The 18,141-nt window shown below is 42.3% G+C and overlaps 1 protein-coding gene across 3 annotated transcripts; it reads right to left on the bottom strand.

The window, feature by feature from the left end:
• Positions 1–297: 297 nt before the first annotated feature.
• FCRLA (Fc receptor like A) lies at positions 298–7,569 on the bottom strand. 3 transcript variants are annotated; one of them, XM_017515122.2, is made up of 5 exons: positions 7,313–7,569; positions 3,732–3,884; positions 3,163–3,429; positions 2,416–2,700; positions 298–1,553 (listed from the first exon to the last, which is right to left on the bottom strand). In XM_017515122.2, the coding sequence occupies exons 1-5, from the start codon at positions 7,389–7,391 to the stop codon at positions 1,258–1,260; spliced, it is 1,080 nt and encodes a 359-aa protein (XP_017370611.1). In that variant the 5' UTR covers positions 7,392–7,569; the 3' UTR covers positions 298–1,257. The 3 variants fall into 3 exon arrangements, with proteins under 3 accessions (XP_017370611.1, XP_017370612.1, XP_037589587.1); XM_017515123.2 differs by having other exon boundaries at positions 3,732–3,975; positions 7,313–7,418; XM_037733659.1 differs by having other exon boundaries at positions 3,732–3,881; positions 7,313–7,414.
• Between the last annotated feature and the right edge of the window lie 10,572 nt (positions 7,570–18,141).

The following is an 18,141-nucleotide window of genomic DNA, read 5'->3' as shown; positions in this document are numbered from 1 at the left end:
ATGTTATTCAAGAAAAATATTTCGGGGACAAATGAATTAAAAACAAATATTTGCAACTCTGGCAACGTTATATAGAGACACTTATTTCTGAGCACAGTAGGATCCTCTAGGAAATTTTTACATACCCTCATTATAGGAAGGGCTACTGCTCCCTTCTATCCCACAGTGTAAATGCTCTGTAGACAGAGACACTGTCTTATGAGTATTTTTAACATCTCATAAACTCAACCATGTAGCAGAGGCCAACTGCCTTAGTCCATTTGGGCTGCTAGAACAAAATATCACAAACTGCATAGCTTATAAACAACAAAAATTTATTTTTCATAGTTCTGGAGGCTGGAAGTTCAAGATCAAGGCAACAGATTCCATGTTTGGTGAGAGCTGTTTTTTGGTCCTTGTACGCATCACCTTCTTGCCATGTCCTCATATGGTGGAAGTGTGCGTTAGCTCTCTGGGGCGTTTTTTAAATAAAGGCACTAATCCTAATCATGAGACCTCTGCCCTCCTGATCTAATTACTTCCCAAAGGCCCACTTCTTAATGCCATTACCTCGGGGATTAGGATTTCAACATACAGCTTTTGAGGGGACACAAACTTAAACTAAAGCACAGGCCATAGTGCCTACCAAGGACTAATATGTCAATGAGACTAGCTGAACGAGGCTGAAGGAGATAATTACAACAGGCAAAGTCCCATGCTGGAGTCCAGCATCTAGGGTTTCATTAGGCTGGGGTTTCTCAAACTCAGTACGACTGACATTTTGGGACAGATTATCTTTTGTTGTGGGGTGCTGTCCTGTTCATTACATCAGTTTAGCAGCATCCCTGGCTTCTGCTTACTAGATGCCAGTAGCACACACATCCCACCACCCCACAACCCCCCAACTACTATGACCAAAATGCCTCCGAACATTGCCCAATGTCCTCTGTGGAGAAAAATTGCCCCCAATTGAGACTGCTGCATTAAATCCACCTCCATTAGTTCTCTTTAAATCACAGAATTCTGGTCTGCATAACAGAAATTCCTGATGTAAAGAGCAGAATTCTGTTATGTTAAGAGGGAATACACAATTACAGGTAAACTCCAATTCTTACTTTGTACAAATTTATTTACATTCACCTATCTACATTATTCTAACAAGACACTGGGACAACTTATAAAAGTACTTATGCATATGTGCAGGACAGGAAGAGAAAAAATAGAAATAATTGGATTTATTGGGGTGGTTAAGCAGGATCATGGGTGGATAGTTTACTTCTATTCAGCAGTAGCCTTCGTGGTCCCAGGCTTTCGGTGGCCAGATAATTCCCTCAACTCCATGACCAGGTGACCGAGGAGAACTCTCACATCCTGCATGTGTTTGAGAAGAAGGCCCATCTGGTGATACAGATGGGGATCTGGCATCCCCAGAGGAGAAGAGAAGCCTGGATCCTCAGAAGATGGAGTTGGCGGCGGAGGCAGAGGCCCGGGGGGCTCCACAGGAGCAGCTCCCGGAGCAGCTGATTTCTGAGAAGCTGGATTCGAGGTGGGAGGCGCAGCAGAGGCGAGGGGACCTGGATTACCGGGCAGGAGGCACACACAAGAGTGAAGTCTGACTCTGGCCCTTCCCTCCTATCCCTGGCAACCTTTCTTGTTCTCTGAAAGTGGCTGTGGAGCCCAATGACAGTAGGGACTTGAAGACGCTAGTGTCCCTCCTGGTCCAAATTTTAATCTCAAGCTTGGCCATCTCTGTTTGAAACTCTTCAGCAGTGAGGCCTCATCATTGAACAGCTAGAACTATTAGCCAGTTCTTTCTCTACTAAGGCCGAATCTAATTCCCTGAAGCATGAATGTGGTAACTGGTTCTAGGTCAGCCTCTTTAGTATATATGAAATTGGTCTAATTCCTTGTGCTTATGCCAGTCTTCAATTTTTTGAGGACACCTCTGCTGGCCTTTGAGTCACCTCCTCTTCAGGATAGCATCCCCAGCCCCTTCCACTATTTTTCATATGACATGACTTCAAGCCCCCATATCACCCTGGTCACCTCCTCTAGGAGTATTTCAGGTCAAGGGCAGCCTTCTTAACAGTGGCTCCCAGAATTGAACATAGACTTCAGACTACTCCATCTTCATTCTAGATATTAAATTCCTATAAATGCCCAGAGAGCATGGGGGGACCCTAACGCCTGTGAGGTAGCGGATATGGAGCTGCCTCAGCTCTTGGTCTGGCGAGGTGTGCACCACAGTCAGAGGGAGAAGTTCTCTATTTGTGCTGTCTCTAATCATCAGGGATTCTGGCTCATTGTTCCTGCCTCTTCTGTGTCCCTCCTTAACCTGTTCATGCTGAACCCCAGCTTACAGGCCCATTCATCCTATCCCCCCTTTTCACTCACACACACACCAAACAGACACCCTGTACTCTGATGAGAACTCACCCTGCACTCTGATCTCTAGCTGGGCGCTCTGTTTCCAAACTTGGTTGTCCTCAGTGGTTGCCTCACACCAGTATGACCCAGAGTGATCTTCTGAAGCTGTGGGGATCTGGAATTCTGAGGAGAGCCCCCTGCTTCGCACTATCCTCCCATCCTTGTAGAAGGAGAAAAGGAGGCGGGCAGATGACCTCTGCAGGGGCAACTTTGTCTGACAGTTCAGGGTCACCGGGCTTCCTGCTTGGGGTTCAGCTGAGGGTACAGCTCTGAGAATTGGGGCTGGAAACAGTTCTGGGAAAAAGATAGGCAAGAAAGAAGAGCTCAGCCATCCTGTGTACAGGTAGACACGTGCAAGCAAAGAGCTTCGGGGAGTCATACTTCCTTTCCCATTTCCAGCAGGAATGGGCTCTCTTAGATTCCATTTGAATCTTTCAAGTTCTTTCTGCAAGTAGATAGGACTAGGAAATATCCAGAGATGGGCAAATCTGTTAGTAGTCCAGACACCCAATCAGTGAATGCTGGGAAGCATAGATGTGGGTGGTAGGGACTATGCTGGACTCTGAGTGGGGCTGGATGACTTGAAAAGGCAATGTTGAGGTCTCATCCCTTTTGAAGCCCAACTTGGGCATTTGCCAGCAACCTGCTCCATAAACTTTTGATGATCTTGTCACTTCCCAGCTAAAGGAAGACAATTTGGGCTCCCAGTTTCTCCTTACCCTCCTCCGCCATGACGATGCTGCTTCTAGCTCTTACCTTGGACTGTGACAGCCACGGCAGATGCTGTTTCTGGGCTCCCAGGACCAGGGCTCTGGAAGACGCCACTGCAGTGGTAGTGCCCGCTGTCTGCCTCTTGTACCACAGCGATGGAGAATTCCCTGTTAGGCCCGGGAGGACCCAGAGCTGAGCCATCTCGGTAGAAGGTCACCTGAGTCAGTGGCCAGTCTTGCCAGGCCTGGCAACGCAGAACTAGTGGGTCCCCTTCAAATACTGGCTTGGCTGGACCTTGGAGGATCAGCCAGTCTATGGTCCAGAGAAAGAGGTAAGTGTCACCCAGGGCCTCCTTGGGAGCTACCCCCAGGGGTGCCTACAACAGATTCCCCTAAGCTTTCTCTGAGGGTCCAGGTAAACTCTCACCCTTAGTTGGGAGTATGGGACAACTTCCCTAGGGCCTAGGACTGAGAGTGCCCTGGTTGCTGTGGGCTGAAGACTGGGAAAAAAGTACATCATTCTGTGGCCAGTTTCCTGGGGGACACCTTCCTGGGTGGGCTCGGGGGCTGAAAGAAGGGGTTTGGGGCACTGCTCAGGCCTTCCCAGGACCTCACCGTAGGACACAATCAGGTGGAAGGGTTCACTGAAAGTGTAGCCCTTGATCTGGAAGCCAGCTTCCCTTGGGTCGGTCAGGTCATCCTCCATGTGGCAGCTGCTCTCCTCGGTGTGGACAGGCCTCTCACATTGCAGAGTCTTAAAACTGGCTGCTGAAGAGGGCATGGCCCAGGGAGAACCAGAACATGATGCCGCAACTTGGAGAAGGAGAACAGGGTTGCTCCATCTCCCAGGAGAATCATCCTTTTTAGAATGAGACTAGTAAGACACCAAAAGCTTTTTTTTTCAGAAAGACCCCTGTGAGTGTCTCAGGGGGATAGTTTTGACCTTGATTCACTGGGATCCAGGTGCTCTCAGCAAATGCACTGTGATTTGGAGAAGAGGAAGAAGAGAGAATGAAAGAATGGTGAACTCACTGGCATGACATCCAGCTGCTGGTACTGGAAACCAGGAGCAAAGACAATGGTAACCCGAAGGAGGGAGGGATAGGACAGGAAGGAAAGGGAGACATCAGATCCTAAGGTTCGTTGGGTACCAGACCCTGCTAGCACTTGCGTGCAGTATCTTATTTCATCTTCATGAACTTTCCAGGTATGTGACTTTATCCTTATTTTATAATCTTAAAGAAACACGCTTAGAATACCAAATTACCGTACTCAGTGCTTAAAAAGAGACTAAGCAATGGAGCAGGAAAGGCAGGTGTATCTGAGTCCAAAATCAGTGTTCTTTTTACTTCACTGTGCAGATATGGTCTGCTTCGGTCCTCAGACCTTCCTCAGGGACTTTCTTTCATATTCTGATTTTCCCAAACTTCACTTGGCTCCTCAGCCTTGAATATGTTAACCATCAAAGAGCCTTCAGTGCCCAGCGGTGTCTCTCCTGTCTTCCTCCCTCATGCAGGTCTTCACTTTTCAGCCATCTCTACTTCGGTGTCCTCTGGCACTTTGAATTTTCCCTAGCAGTGGTACAGCGCTTTCTCCGTCTTTTCCTTCTACCCCTACCCGACTCCTCCCAGTCCATACTGGTAACTATGGAACTATTCTTTGCTCCTGATTGAAATCTGGAGTTACCCATTTCTCACCACGTCTCCTCAACCTATCTCTTCCCTTCATGGCAGACCCAGGCAAGGGAAGGGGCATTTCTCCCCTCTCTGTGACTGCTCCTTGTCTCCCTAGCTACTCTCCCCTCCTCCAGCCTCATGACCATTCACATGTGCATACTTCTTCACTCCATCCGACTGTCATTTTGTGCCCCACTTGCCTTTCTTCTCTTCCACTCCCGGTAGCCCAGCGTTCTTTGATTTTGTAATGTCCCTTACCAAGGCCCCTCCCTACTTCCTGATTCTCATCACATCAGTACCAGGTGTTTTCTTTCCATCCTCTGTCAGCTCCCTTCACTGTAATGCTACCTCTTTTCAGTTCCCCCACTGTCACTCAACGGTACTCTACCTCCTCGCCATATTTTTTCTTTTTAAAAATAAAATCTTGTCCAGGCACAGTGGCTCAACCTTATAATCACAGCACTTTGGAAGGCTGAGGTGGGAGGGTCCCTTGAGCCCAGGAGTGCCAGACCAGCCTGGGGAACATAGAGAGACCCCGTCCCAACAAATAATTTTTTAAAAATTGGCCAGGCATAGTGGTACTTGCCTGTGGTCCCAGCTACTTGGGAGGCAAGATAGGGCAACTGCTTGAACCCAAGAGGTCAAGGTTGCAGTGAGCAGTGATTGCACCACTGGACTCCAGCCTGGGTGGCAGAGTGAGATTCTGTCTCAAAAAACAAAATAAAATAGAATAAAATCTTGTTGGGTTACCAGGAGCTCACTCAACAAACCTTAGGTGGTAGGTATTATTATTTTCATTCTACAAATGAGAAAACTGAAGCAGAGATATAAAAAGTGATTTCCTAAGGTGACAGACAGCTGGTAAACAGAAGAGGGGCTTGAAACCGGAGTATCTGATTTCAAGTCTGCAGTTCTTGTCGCAAGACAAAAACAAGCAAACATTGTCCCTACCCACAAATGGTTCTCAATTTAGTAGAAGACACAGGTAGATGAAAATATCAGCGTAAGTAGGAAAATATTATAATAAGAAAAGTGTATCACAAGCAGCCATTGGTGCAGAAAGGGTTGTTCAAGAAAAGCTTCCTGGGGAAGATACCAGTTAAGCTGAGTCTTTAGGGAAACCTACACATTTGCACGGAAGAGGGGAAAAGAGGGTCATGGAAAAAGCTGATTTTAGGTGAGATGGTGGCATAAGCAAAGCCTTGGAGACAGGCAAGAGTCTGGTGTGTGAATATGTAAACATGAACTGATTGGGATTTATTAGAGCATAAGTTAGAAGACTCAGAGGGTAGGAAAAGTTTAACCCATGTCAGGTTCTGCTTGGCTTTTTGTACCATGATAAGGAATTTAGGCTGGTTAACGTGAATTTTAGAAATTACTCGTCTGCATGGTACAGAATTCATTTCAGGAACACAAGGTTAAAACAAGGAGATTAGTTAGGAAAATACTGGACTAGCCCAAGTTATAGAGGATGAGGGCTTGTCCTAAGACATTAGTGATGTTCCAGGGAAGGGACTGCTTCTACAGACAATTTAGGAGATAAAACTTGACAAACTTAATGACTGATCAGATTTAGAGAATGAAGAAGAAGGGGGAGTCTGGGGTGTTTCTCAGGTTACTGGCATTGTAAGGGTAGTTGCTGGTGTCATTAGCTGAGATCAGAAATTGTGAAAAATGAATTTGAAGAGGCGGAGGCCAAAAGGACAGATACGTTGAGCTGTGGTCACGTGGTGCAGAGACACCTGTGAGATACGTAGGTAGATATGTCTGGTATGAAGCTTGATGTTTGAATGTGAAGCTCGAAAGCATGACGAGGGTTGAGGATATGATTTGGGACTCTTAAATACAGAGTTAGTTATAGTGGCAAAAATTGTATAGACAAATAAGCTCATGAAGGAGACTGTGCAAAGAAAGGGGTACAGAGGCAACGCTGTAGCTATAGAGAACACTGGTGTTTAAGCGGAAGAGAAGAGAAGCTATTAAGGGATCAAGAGAAGTCCATGTAGTAAGAGGAGAAAAGGGTGTCATGGAAGCCAGGGTGAGAGAAAATGTAAGAAGGAAAAGTGATCAACAGAGCCCCGGGCAGCAGAGAAGTCCAGCAGTATAGGAACTAAAAAGTATGCAAAAACCCAGTCAATGAGAAGGTCATTGTGCCCTAGACGAAACCAATTCCAGTGGAAGTCAGGCTGCAAGCACTGAGGAGTGACTGAGAAGTGGGGAAGTAGAGATGGCAAGTGCAAACTATTCTTTCAAGAAAGCTTGTCTTATAAGTGAAATGAAAGAGTTGAGATTAAAGCTAGAGAGGAGACTTTCAGGATGGAAAAGGCTTGAAGAGTTTTATATTCAGAAAGTCATTCAATCCTGCACACCCAACTTTCTTATACCTACCCTTCTTATTATTCCACCTGAACACTGCTTCTATGGAGGGCCAGAATTAGTCCATGTTTCTTTCCTTCAGATCCTTTCCCCAAAGTTAAGCATAGCTCCATTCCCTCACCAATATTCAAATATTGTACTTACCCAGTAGCGTCTGGGCTGCCCAGAGCACAACAAGGGAAAGGTAGAGGGTCCCAGCCATGAGGACGCAGCCCAGCTTCATGGTGACTGTGTTTAGGTCCCCTGCAACCCTAACACTGATTTTCTTAAACGTGAAACCTCTCAAATTAGAAAAGAGGAAGTAAATCTAACTGTCTCATCTCCTTGCATCTGGAGTCTGTTTTCATTTTCAAGTCTGTAATTGGCTTTCATCGTTCACATTTGGCCAATGTGCTTCCAGCATCATCTGCATCCTTAGGGCTGTGACAAAATGGTAGCACTCTCAACTGTTCAAGAATTTCCTCCCAGGGCTCAGGGGCCTTTCAAAGCATATCATTGTCTGAGAGCCAGCTGGCCTTCATGTACACTCTGGGAAAGGTAAGTACAACCACCACCCTTTTCACTGATGATGCGACTGGGGACAGAAGGTGGGACATTGTTAGAAAATCACTGGGAAATCGATGAGAATTCAAATGTCCTGCTCATTCCAACACGTATGTGTTTCTAGTGGCTGGAAGATAGGGAGACAGAGAAGGAAGATTAGTTATGGCACCAAATTAGATATCAGATTAGTCTCTAGTAGGCTCTGGCTATCCAAAGCCCACACAAATTTGCACACAAATTTCTCTAGACTGTGTCAGTTCTTTGTTTCTGCAGCGTGACTAAGGCTGCTCAGTCTCGGTGGAAATAAGAGTACAAGGCAGGGATAGTCCACTGGGAAAGAGCAGAGGAAAAAGAAAATCTATTCCCAGAGGATCCAGCAGTCAGCCCAGGGCTTAGGCTTATAGCCAAAGCTCAAGCCACGGATCCTGAGGAAATTAGAGACAGAGGCATCTGATATCTTTAGAAACCTGAGGAGACTTGGGAATAGGAGCAATATAGAGGCTACAGCTCTCCCTTCAGCTCCAGATGGCCTTCTGGGAACCATTGTCCCTGCATTGGAATGTTTGCTATCTGTTTGAGGCCTTCTCAATGGCAGGGCCCATGTGTTTCACGCTGACTACATTCCTCCCCTTTCATTCATCATAGCACCCACCAGGCCTCCGATAGGTTATCTGGAGATGAAATGAGCCATCAGAAATGGGGTTAGGTAGGCCAGGCACTGTGGCTCATGCCTCTATAATCCCAGCACTTTGGGAGGCCAGGGTGGGCGCATTGCTGGAGGTCAGGAGTTCAAGGCTAGCTGCACCAGCATAGTGAAATCCTATCTCTACTTAAAAAAAAAAACGGAAAGGAAAAGAAAAAAGAAGTTAGCCAGGCATGGTGGTGCACAGCTCTAGTCCTAGCTACTTGGGAGGCTGAGGCATGGAAATCGCTTGAATCCAAGAGGCGGAGATTGCAGTGAGCTGAAATCGCACCACTGCACTCCAGCATGGGTGACAGAGCGAGACTGCATCTCAAAAAAAGAGAGAGAGAGAAATAGGGGAAGATAATTTAGTCCTGCTTGAAGGCAGAGAGAGGGACAGTATGACACTTCAGCTGTGCAAAAACCACAGATCAGAGCAGACACATCAACCACACGGACATAAAAGAGTGGATCTTTCTGAGTCTAAAATAAACATTTAGAATAAAATTTCCATTATCTGAGAGACATATGCTTTTGTGCAGGTGGCCCCAGGGAGTCCAGTGGTAGTTGAATATGGGTGTTGGGGGAAGCAGTGAGGCAGTAAGCCTTGCAGCTGATGTGATGTGAAGCCTCAGAAGAGGAAGAAAAGTCTAACTAGCCCTAATAAAAATTAAATAAATAAAATGTGTTTAGATGCATCTCCACTTCTAAAACTACATAAAACATAGACCCTCAGGGTTAGGCAGAGACTAAGGGCTTCTAAACAAATCACAATATCTTTCTCTTCTTCTTCCTCTCCTTTTTGTTTTGTTGGTGTTTTGCTCTTGTGGCCCAGGCTGGAGTGCAATGGTGTGATCTTAGCTCCCCACAACTTCCATCTCCCTGTTTCAGGTGATTCTCCTGCCTCAGCCTCCTGAGTAGCTGGGATTACAGGCATGTGCCACCATGCTTAGCTAATTTTGTATTTTTAGTAGAGAATGAGTTTCTCCATGTTGGTCAAGCTGGTCTTGAACTCCTGACCTCAGGTGATTCACCCACCTTGGTCTCCCAAAGTGCTGGAATTACAGGCGTGAGCCACTATGCCCAGCCTATCTTTCTCTTCTAATGTCACCCTTCCTCCTTAACTGCCCTTACCATAGCATCTTACCTGAATAGAGACCCTCTCCTATACCATCTGCAGCAATTCTTCCAGGATCCGCCTGTCAATATGGAAAGCAAGGAGCCCGCTGAAGATTTGGGATAAAGCTATAAATCTCTTTACACTTAAATCTCCACTAAGCTGCTGGGAAAATTTACTCACTTGAAGCTTGATTGATAAACTATTTAGAATAGATGTGATTCACTAGGGGAAAAAAACAACACTGGGTCTGCTGTGTGTTCGTGGAGACTGAGATTCAGTTTATTGAGTAAGTTCCCCCATCAGAATCACCTCAGAATACTCAGAGATGGGACAAATCCCAGCTCTCATCCCATCCCAGACAAATTAAGTGCTGGATGCCCTCCTTTGCTGTTCCTGGCTTGTCGATAGTGGGCTAATGCTTATCTTTTCTTTATTTGTAATTGAGTAGATAAAAATGTTTATTAAAAATGTGAAGGTGTGCCGAGCACCGTGGCTCACGTGTGTAATCCCAGCACTTTGGGAGGCCAAGGTGGGCAGATCACGAGGTCAGGAGATCAAGACAATCCTGGCTAACACAGTAAAACCCTGTATCTACTAAAAATACAAAAAGTTAGCCATGTGTAGTGGTGTGTGCCTGTAGTCCCAGCTGCTCAGGAGGCAGAGGAAGGAGAATCACTTGAACCCAGGAGGCGGAGGTTGCAGTGAGCCGAGATCCCACCACTGCAATCCAGCCTGGGTGACAGAGCGAGACTCCATCTCAAAAAAAAAAAAAAAACTGTGAAGGTGTAAAAACTAATAATGCAATTTATACTTTTGAACACTTATATGGTTGAAGGAACAGAATAGCACTGTTATCCTTGAAGTACTGCATGGATCCCTGTCTGATTACACTGTCTTCCCTCCCCACCATCATCAACCACAATCCTTACCTTGTATTTATCTCTGTCTTTATTTCATAGTAGTAAACATTTTGTATTTTTTAACTTTTAGTAAGTGGAATCATACTGTATTTATCATTCTAAGAGTTTCTTTCTTTTATTTTTATTTTTTTTATTTATTTTGAGATAGAGTCTCGCTCTGTCACCCAAGCTGGAGTGCAGTGAAGCAATCTCCACTCACTGAAACCTCCACTTCCTGGGTTCAAGTGTTCCTTTTGCCTCAGCCTCCTGAATAGCTGAGTAGCTGGGACTACAGGCTCATGATACCATGCCAGGCTAACTTTTGTATTTTTAGTAGAGATGGGGTTTCACCATGTTGGCCCGGGTGGTCTTGAACTCCAGACCTCGTGATCTGCCTGCCTAGGCTTCCCAAAGTGCTGGGATAACAGGCATGAGCCACTGCGCCCAGCCAACTTGCTTTCTTTTAACTCAACTGTATGTTCCTGAAATTCAACCAGATGCTCTCTGTAGCCATACTTCACTAATTGCATTGCTGTGAAGTATTCCATCATGTGATCATGTCACAAATTATTCTATTGACAATGGACATGTGAGTTATTTTCAGGTTTTTGCTGTCAAAAACCATGCATCTATTCATGTCCATAATTTGTTATTATAAGAGTTTCTCTAAGGTACATGTATGAATGGAATTTTCTTATTGACTTTTAAGAGTGTTATATGTTCTAAACATAAATTTTTTTCAGTTATATGTGTTACAAATATTTTTCGATTTATGGCTTGTCATTTCATTTTATGTGTTTGTAAAATCACTTTATTGAGAAATAATGCCGTATACTAAATGCACATCTTTAAATTATACAATTTGATGAATTTTAACCAGAGTGTGCACCTGTGAAAACATGACCGTAATCAAGATGCTAAACAAATGAATGACTCCTGCCAATTTACTTGCCCACTTTTTAAATCCCTTCCTCCTTCCAGGCAACCACTAATCTGATTTATGTCATGATAATCTTGCTATAGTTTGCTGAGATTTTATATAGATGAAATCACACAGCATGTGCTCTGTTTGCCTTCTTTTATTTAGTATAATGATTTTCAGATTAGTTCATGTTGTGTTTATTAATATTTCTTTTCATTTTATTGCAGAGTAATATTTCACTACATGACTATACCACACTTTGTCCCTTCACCTGTTGATTGACATTTGGAATGCTTCCAGTTATGGCTACTACAAATAAAGGAACATAAACTTTCACGTACAAGTTGTATGTACACAGGCTTTCATTTATCTTGGGTCCCTACCAGTAGACTGGCTGGATCATATAGGTGTAGGTGTGTGCCTAGGTAGGTACATATTTAATTTTTTAGAGAAAATGTCAAGCTGTTTTCCAAATTGGTTGCATTAGCCAGGGTTCTTCAGAGAAACAGAATTAATATGTGCATACAAGGAAACATAGCCTAGGTTTGGTTTCTTGTCATGCCCTTGCCTGGATGTCTGAGTTACGAAGTGTTCTTTTCTCTCTAATTTTCTGGAAGACTTGGTATAGAATTGGTATTATTTATTCCTTAAATGTTTGTTAGAATTTGGCAGTAAAACCACCTGGACCTTAAGTTTTCTTTGCAGGAAAGTTTCGATAATAAATTTAATTTCTTTTTTCTAAATTTTTATTGTTCTGGATACATGTGCAGAACAAGCAGATTTGTTACATAGGTATATATGTGCCATGGTGGTTTGCTGCACCTATCAACCCGTTATCTAGGTTTTAAGCCCTGCATACATTAGGTATTTGTTCTAATGCTCTCTCTTCCCTTGCCCCCCACCTCCTGACAGTCCCAGGTATGTGATGTTCCCCTCCCTGTGTCCATGTGTTCTCATTGTTCAACTCCCACTTATGAATGAGAACGTGCGGTGTTTGGTTTTCTGTTCCTGTGTTAGTTTGCTGAGAATGATGGTTACCAGCCTCATCCATGTCCCTGCAAAGGAAATGAACTCATTCTTTTTCATGGCTGCATAGTATTCCATGGTGTATATGTGCCACATTTTCTTTATCCAGTCTATCATTGATGGGCATTTGGGTTGGTTCCAAATCTTTGCTATTGTAAATAGTGCTGCAATAAACGTATATGTGCATGTGTCTTTATAGTAGAATGATTTATAATCCTTTGGGCATATACCCAGTAATGAGATTGCTGGATCAAATGGTATTTCTGGTTCTAGATTCTTGCGGAATCGCCACACTGTCTTCTTCCACAATGGTTGAACTAGTTTACACCCCCATCAACAGTGTAAAAGCATTCCTATTTCTCCACAGCCTTGCCAGCATGTTGTTTACTGACTTTTTAATGACTGCCATTCTAACTGGCGTGAGATGGTATCTCATTGTGGTTTTGATTTGCATTTCTTTAATGACCAGTGATGATGAGCTTTTTAAAATATGTTTATTGGCCACATAGATGTCTTCTTTTGAGAAGTGTCTGTTCATACTTTTGCCCACTTTTTGATGGAGTTGTTTTTTCTTGCAGAGTTTTTAGCATGAAGGGATGTTGAATTTTGTTGAAGGCATTCTCTGCGTCTATTGAGATAATCGTGGTTTTTGTCATTGGTTCTGTTTATGCAATGGATTACGTTTATTGATTTGTATATGTTGAGCCAGGCTTGCGTCCCAGGTATAAAGCTGTCTTGATCATGGTAGATAAGCTTTTTAACGTGCTGCTGGCTTTAGTTTGCCAGTAATTTATTGAGGATTTTTGCATCAATGTTCATCAGGGATATTGGCCTGAAATTTTCTTATTTAGTTGTGTCTCTGCCAGGTTTTGGTATTAGGATGATGCTGGCCTCATAAAAATGAGTTAGGGAGGAGTCCCTCTTTTTCTATTGTTTGGGATAGTTTTAAAAAGAATGGTACCAGCTCCTCTTTATACCTCTGGTAGAATTCAACTGTGAATCTTTCTATTGTAAATACTGGGATTTTTTTTTTTTTTTTGGTTGGTAGGCTATTAATTACTGCCTCAATTTCAGAACTTGTTATTGGTCTATTCAGGGATTCAACTTCTTCCTGGTTTAGTCTTGGGAGCATGTATGTGTCCAGGAATTTATTTATTTCTTCTAGATTTTCTAGTATATTTGTGAAGAAGTGTTTGTAGTATTCTCTGATGGTAGTTTGTATTCCTGTGCTATCAGTGGTGATATCCCCTTTATTATTCTTTATTGTTTTGATTTGATTCTTCTCTCTTTTCTTCTTCATTAATCTAGCTAGTGGTCCATCTATTTTGGTGATCTTTTAAAAAACCAGCTCCTGGATTCATTGATTTTTTGAAGGGTTTTTCATGTCTCTATCTCCTTCAGTTCTGCTTTGATCTTAGTTATTTCTTGTCTTCTGCTAGTTTTTGAATTTGTTTGCTCTTTCTTCTCTAGTTCTTTTAATGTTAGGATGGTGGTGTTTTTAGATCTTTCCAGCTTTCTGTTGTGGGCATTTAGTGCTATAAATTTCCCTCTAAACCCTGCTTTAGCTGTGTCCCACAGATTCTGGTACATTGTCTCTTTGTTCTCATTCATTTAAAATAACTTCTTTATTTCTGCCTTAATTTCATTATTTACTCAGTAGTCATTCAAGAGCAGGTTGTTCAATTTCTGTGTAGTTGTGTGGTTTTGAGTTTCTTAATCTTTAGTTCTAATTTGATTGCACTGTGGTTTGAGAGACTGTTTGTTATGATTTCCATTCTTTTGCATTTGCTGAGGAGTGTTTTACTTCCAATTACGTGGTCAGTTTTAGAATATGTCCCGTGTGGTGCTGAGAAGAATGTGTAGTCTGTTGATTTGGGGTGCAGAGTTCTGTAGATGTCTATTAGGTCCACTTGGTCTAGAGCTGAGTTTGAGTCCCCAGTATCCTTGTTAATTTTCTGTCTCGTTGATCTGTCTAAGTCTCTTTGTAGGTCTCTAAGAGCTTGCTTTATAAATCTGAGTGCTCCTGTATTTGGTGCATATATATTTAGGATAGTCAGCTCTTCTTGTTGCATTGATCCCGTTACCATCATGTAATGCCCTTCTTTGTCTTTTTTGTTTTTTAATCATTGCTGGTTTATTTATTTATTTATTTATTTTTATTTTATTTTTTTTTTTTTTTGAGACAGAGTTTCACTCTTGTTACCCAGGCTGGAGTGCAATGGCGCGATCTCGGCTCATCGCAACCTCCGCCTCCTGGGTTCAGGCAATTCTCCTGCCTCAGCCTCCCGAGTAGCTGGGACTACAGGCGTGCGCCACCATGCCCAGCTAATTTTTTGTATTTTTTAGTAGAGACGGGGTTTCACCGTGTTGACCAGGATGGTCTCGATCTCTCGACCTCGTGATCCACCCGCCTCGGCCTCCCAAAGTGCTGGGATTACAGGCTTGAGCCACCGCGCCCGGCACATTGCTGGTTTAAAGACTGTTTTATCAAAGGCTAGGATTGCAATCCCTGTGGGATTTTTTGTTCATTTGTTTTGTTTTTTTGCTTTCCATTTTCTTCGTAAGTATTCCTCCATCCCTTTATTTTGAGCCCATGTGTCTTTGCATATGAGATGGGTCTTATGAATACAGCACACCAATGGGTCTTGACTCTTTATCCAATTTGCCATCCTGTGTCTTTTAATTAGGGCATTTAGCCCATTTACATTTAAGGTTAATATTGTTATGTGTGAATTTGATCCTGTCATCATGCTGCTAACTGGTTATTTTGCACATTAGTTAATGCAGTTTCTTCATAGTGTCATTGGTCTTTACATTTTGCTGTGTTTTTACAGTGGCTGGTACCAGTGTTTTCTTTCCATATTTAGTGCTTCCTTCAGGAGCTCTTGTAAGGCAAGCCTGGTGGTGACAAAATGCCTCAGCATTTGCCTGCCTGCAAAGGATTTTATTTTTCCTTTGCTTATGAAATTCTGGGTTGAAAATTCTTTTCTTTAAGAACGTTGAATATTGGCCCCCACTCTCTCCTGGCTTGTAGAATTTCTGAAGACAGATCTGCTGTTAGTCTGATGGGCTTCCCTTTATAGGTAACCTGACCTTTCTCTCCAGCTGCACTTAACATTTTTTCCTTCGTTTCAACCTTGGAGAATCTGACAAGTATGTGTCTTGGGGTTGCTCTTCTTAAAGAGTATCTTAGTGGTGTTCTCTGCATGTCCTGAATTTGAATCTTGGCCTGTCTTGCTCGGTTGGGGAAGTTAGACTCTTAGGGCCTCTCTCTTACCCAGGGTGACTATTTGCAGGTGACTATTTTCCCTGTCATGCTTTAATTCTGAGGGTAAACTAAACCAGCCAGCAGCTGCAGGTGAATTCAGGTGAGTTGAGTGAGTATGAGATGGGGCATTATGGCTTCCATTATATCACCTGCAAATCCTTTCTCAGGATGTCCCTGGCAAACATGCTGCAGCCATACAAGGAAGAAACCAAGAAATAGGAAGGCGTAAGATTCAGGAAACAGGATTTCATATAAAAGACAGATAGAGAAGCCCCAGGACAGCAGCTGTGCAAGAGGTCTAGAGATCAAATGACCAAAAATAATGTCAAAAAAGGAGGGACATCTTGAAAAAAAAAAAAAAAAAAAAAAAGGAAGAATGAAAGAGAAACTAAAAAGCTCCATATTTGGAAAAGCTAATAAACACATAGAAATCTAAAAAAAAATGAGGCATTTCTTATCTCTAGAGGAAAAAAAGATTGTTTAAGAAGGGAAATGTAATCAGACAACACTGTTAGTCTCAGGAACAAACAGTAATCATAAATTGTGATAAAGCTGTGTTGGAGCACGTGGTAGGGAAGGTGGGAAGTGAGTAAGCACAGTATAAAAAGAATAGTCCTCATATTCTACAGTAAGAAATCAAATAGATAATGTCTAATATTGAAAAATGGAGAAATAGAAGCATATTGTATTATTTGGAAATATAGAGGTAAATTAGCAGGAGACATAGTTGAAAGAATTGAACATGTTTGCCTCTGGGAAGTAGAGCTGAGATGTGAGGGAAGGGGCAAGAAACAGCTATTTCTTGTTTTATGCCTTCTATTCTGTTATACAATGTAAACTAAGTGTGTGTGGCTATAACAAAAAACAAAAAATTATTTTAAAATGAAACAAAACATTGTCTTCGTACATATACTTAAAGATATTCACACACAGAAAAATCATACAGACCACATGACCATTCTGAAATAAAAGTAGAAAACAAAAAGGACAGTGCTCATTTCTCTTGAACAAAACAAACACAACAACATGCCCTTCCAGATAAACTTTGGGTTAAGAAGATAATAAAGCTAAAGTTATAGATTGTTTAGAAACAACAGTGACAGTTACATACATCTCAAAATCTAATGGGTGTGGCCAAAATGGCAGAATAGGAAAAGTTGAAGTTTAGAAATTAATGAATAATACAGTAAATATAAATGAAATCTAAGAAAGAAATAATATATTAGAAAAAAAGCAAAAGGCAAAGTACTTGATCCAGAAGTCAAAAGCTATGACAAAACTAATAAAGCAAACCTTTGGTAAGTCTGATTAGGATGAACAGAGATGCAGTGTTGAGATGGTTGACTCTCCAAATGATTAAGCTAAGTGAATTGTGGTCATCTCAGTCCCCTTTCTGGTGATGGAGTTAAGAATGAGCACATGGCCCAGTCCTGACCAATACGATATGATGGGAACATGATTGCAGAACTTCTGAGAAAACTTTCCTCATTGTCAGAGAGATACAGGCCAGGCACAGTGGCTCATGCCTATCATCCCAGCACTTTGGGAGGCTGAGATGGGTGGATCACCTAAGGTCAGGAGTTTAAGACCAGCCTGGCCAACATGGCGAAATCCTGTCTGTACTAAAAAATAGAAAAATTATCTGGGCTTGGTGGCACATGCCTGTAAACCCAGCTGCTCAGGAGGCTGAGGCAGGAGAATTGCTTGAACCCAGAAGGCAAAGGTTGCAGTGAGCTGAGATCGTGCCACTGCACTCCAGCCTGGGCGACAGAGCAAGACTCTGTCTCAAAAAAAAAGACACATAAAAGAGATGGTTAGTCCCTTTCTTTCTACAGAGGTCTGGGTATGATGTTGCTTAGAATCACTATAATCATCTTGCTGCTAGCTCAAGGGCAGTGATCACAGAATTGTAGAAGAATGGACCGAGAGTTTGAATTTGCTAAAAACTCTCACTGAACTTTTTGTTATGTGAGATAATACATTTCCTTAATGTTCAAGCCAATTTGAATCATGATTTCCTGTTATTTTCAACTGAAGTCATCCTAACTGATAAAAGAAAGAAAACCCAAAACCTAGGAATGAGAGGAGGGACGTAAATACAAACACCCAACTCATTATCAAAAAATAGGGGAAAAGTACAATGTACCTCTGCATACCAAGAAAATGGATGATTCCTAGGAAAGCAAAAGTTTTCAAAATTGACTCCCAAGAGAGATAGGAAATCCTAACCAGACCAAAAATGACAGAAAAAAAAGTTTGTTAAAGATCTATAACAAAAAATGTACCAAGCTCATATGATATTATAGGAGAATTCTAAAAGTGTAAATGAACAAAGAGTTGTAACTTGGGAAGCCTCAATATTACACAGATGTCAAACCTTACCCAAACAATCTATAAATGCAATGCAATTCTACCAATATCTTAATGGTATTATGGAATTCTTTTTTTTTTTTTTTTTTTTTTTTTTTTTTTTTTTTTTTTTTTTTTTTTTTTTTTTTTTTTTTTTTTTTTTT

Source organism: Cebus imitator, unplaced genomic scaffold (assembly GCF_001604975.1).
Source record: "Cebus imitator isolate Cc_AM_T3 unplaced genomic scaffold, Cebus_imitator-1.0 Scaffold541, whole genome shotgun sequence".
In the NCBI taxonomy this organism is placed as follows: Eukaryota; Metazoa; Chordata; class Mammalia; order Primates; family Cebidae; genus Cebus; species Cebus imitator.
This window is presented reverse-complemented; position numbering and strand designations above follow the sequence as displayed.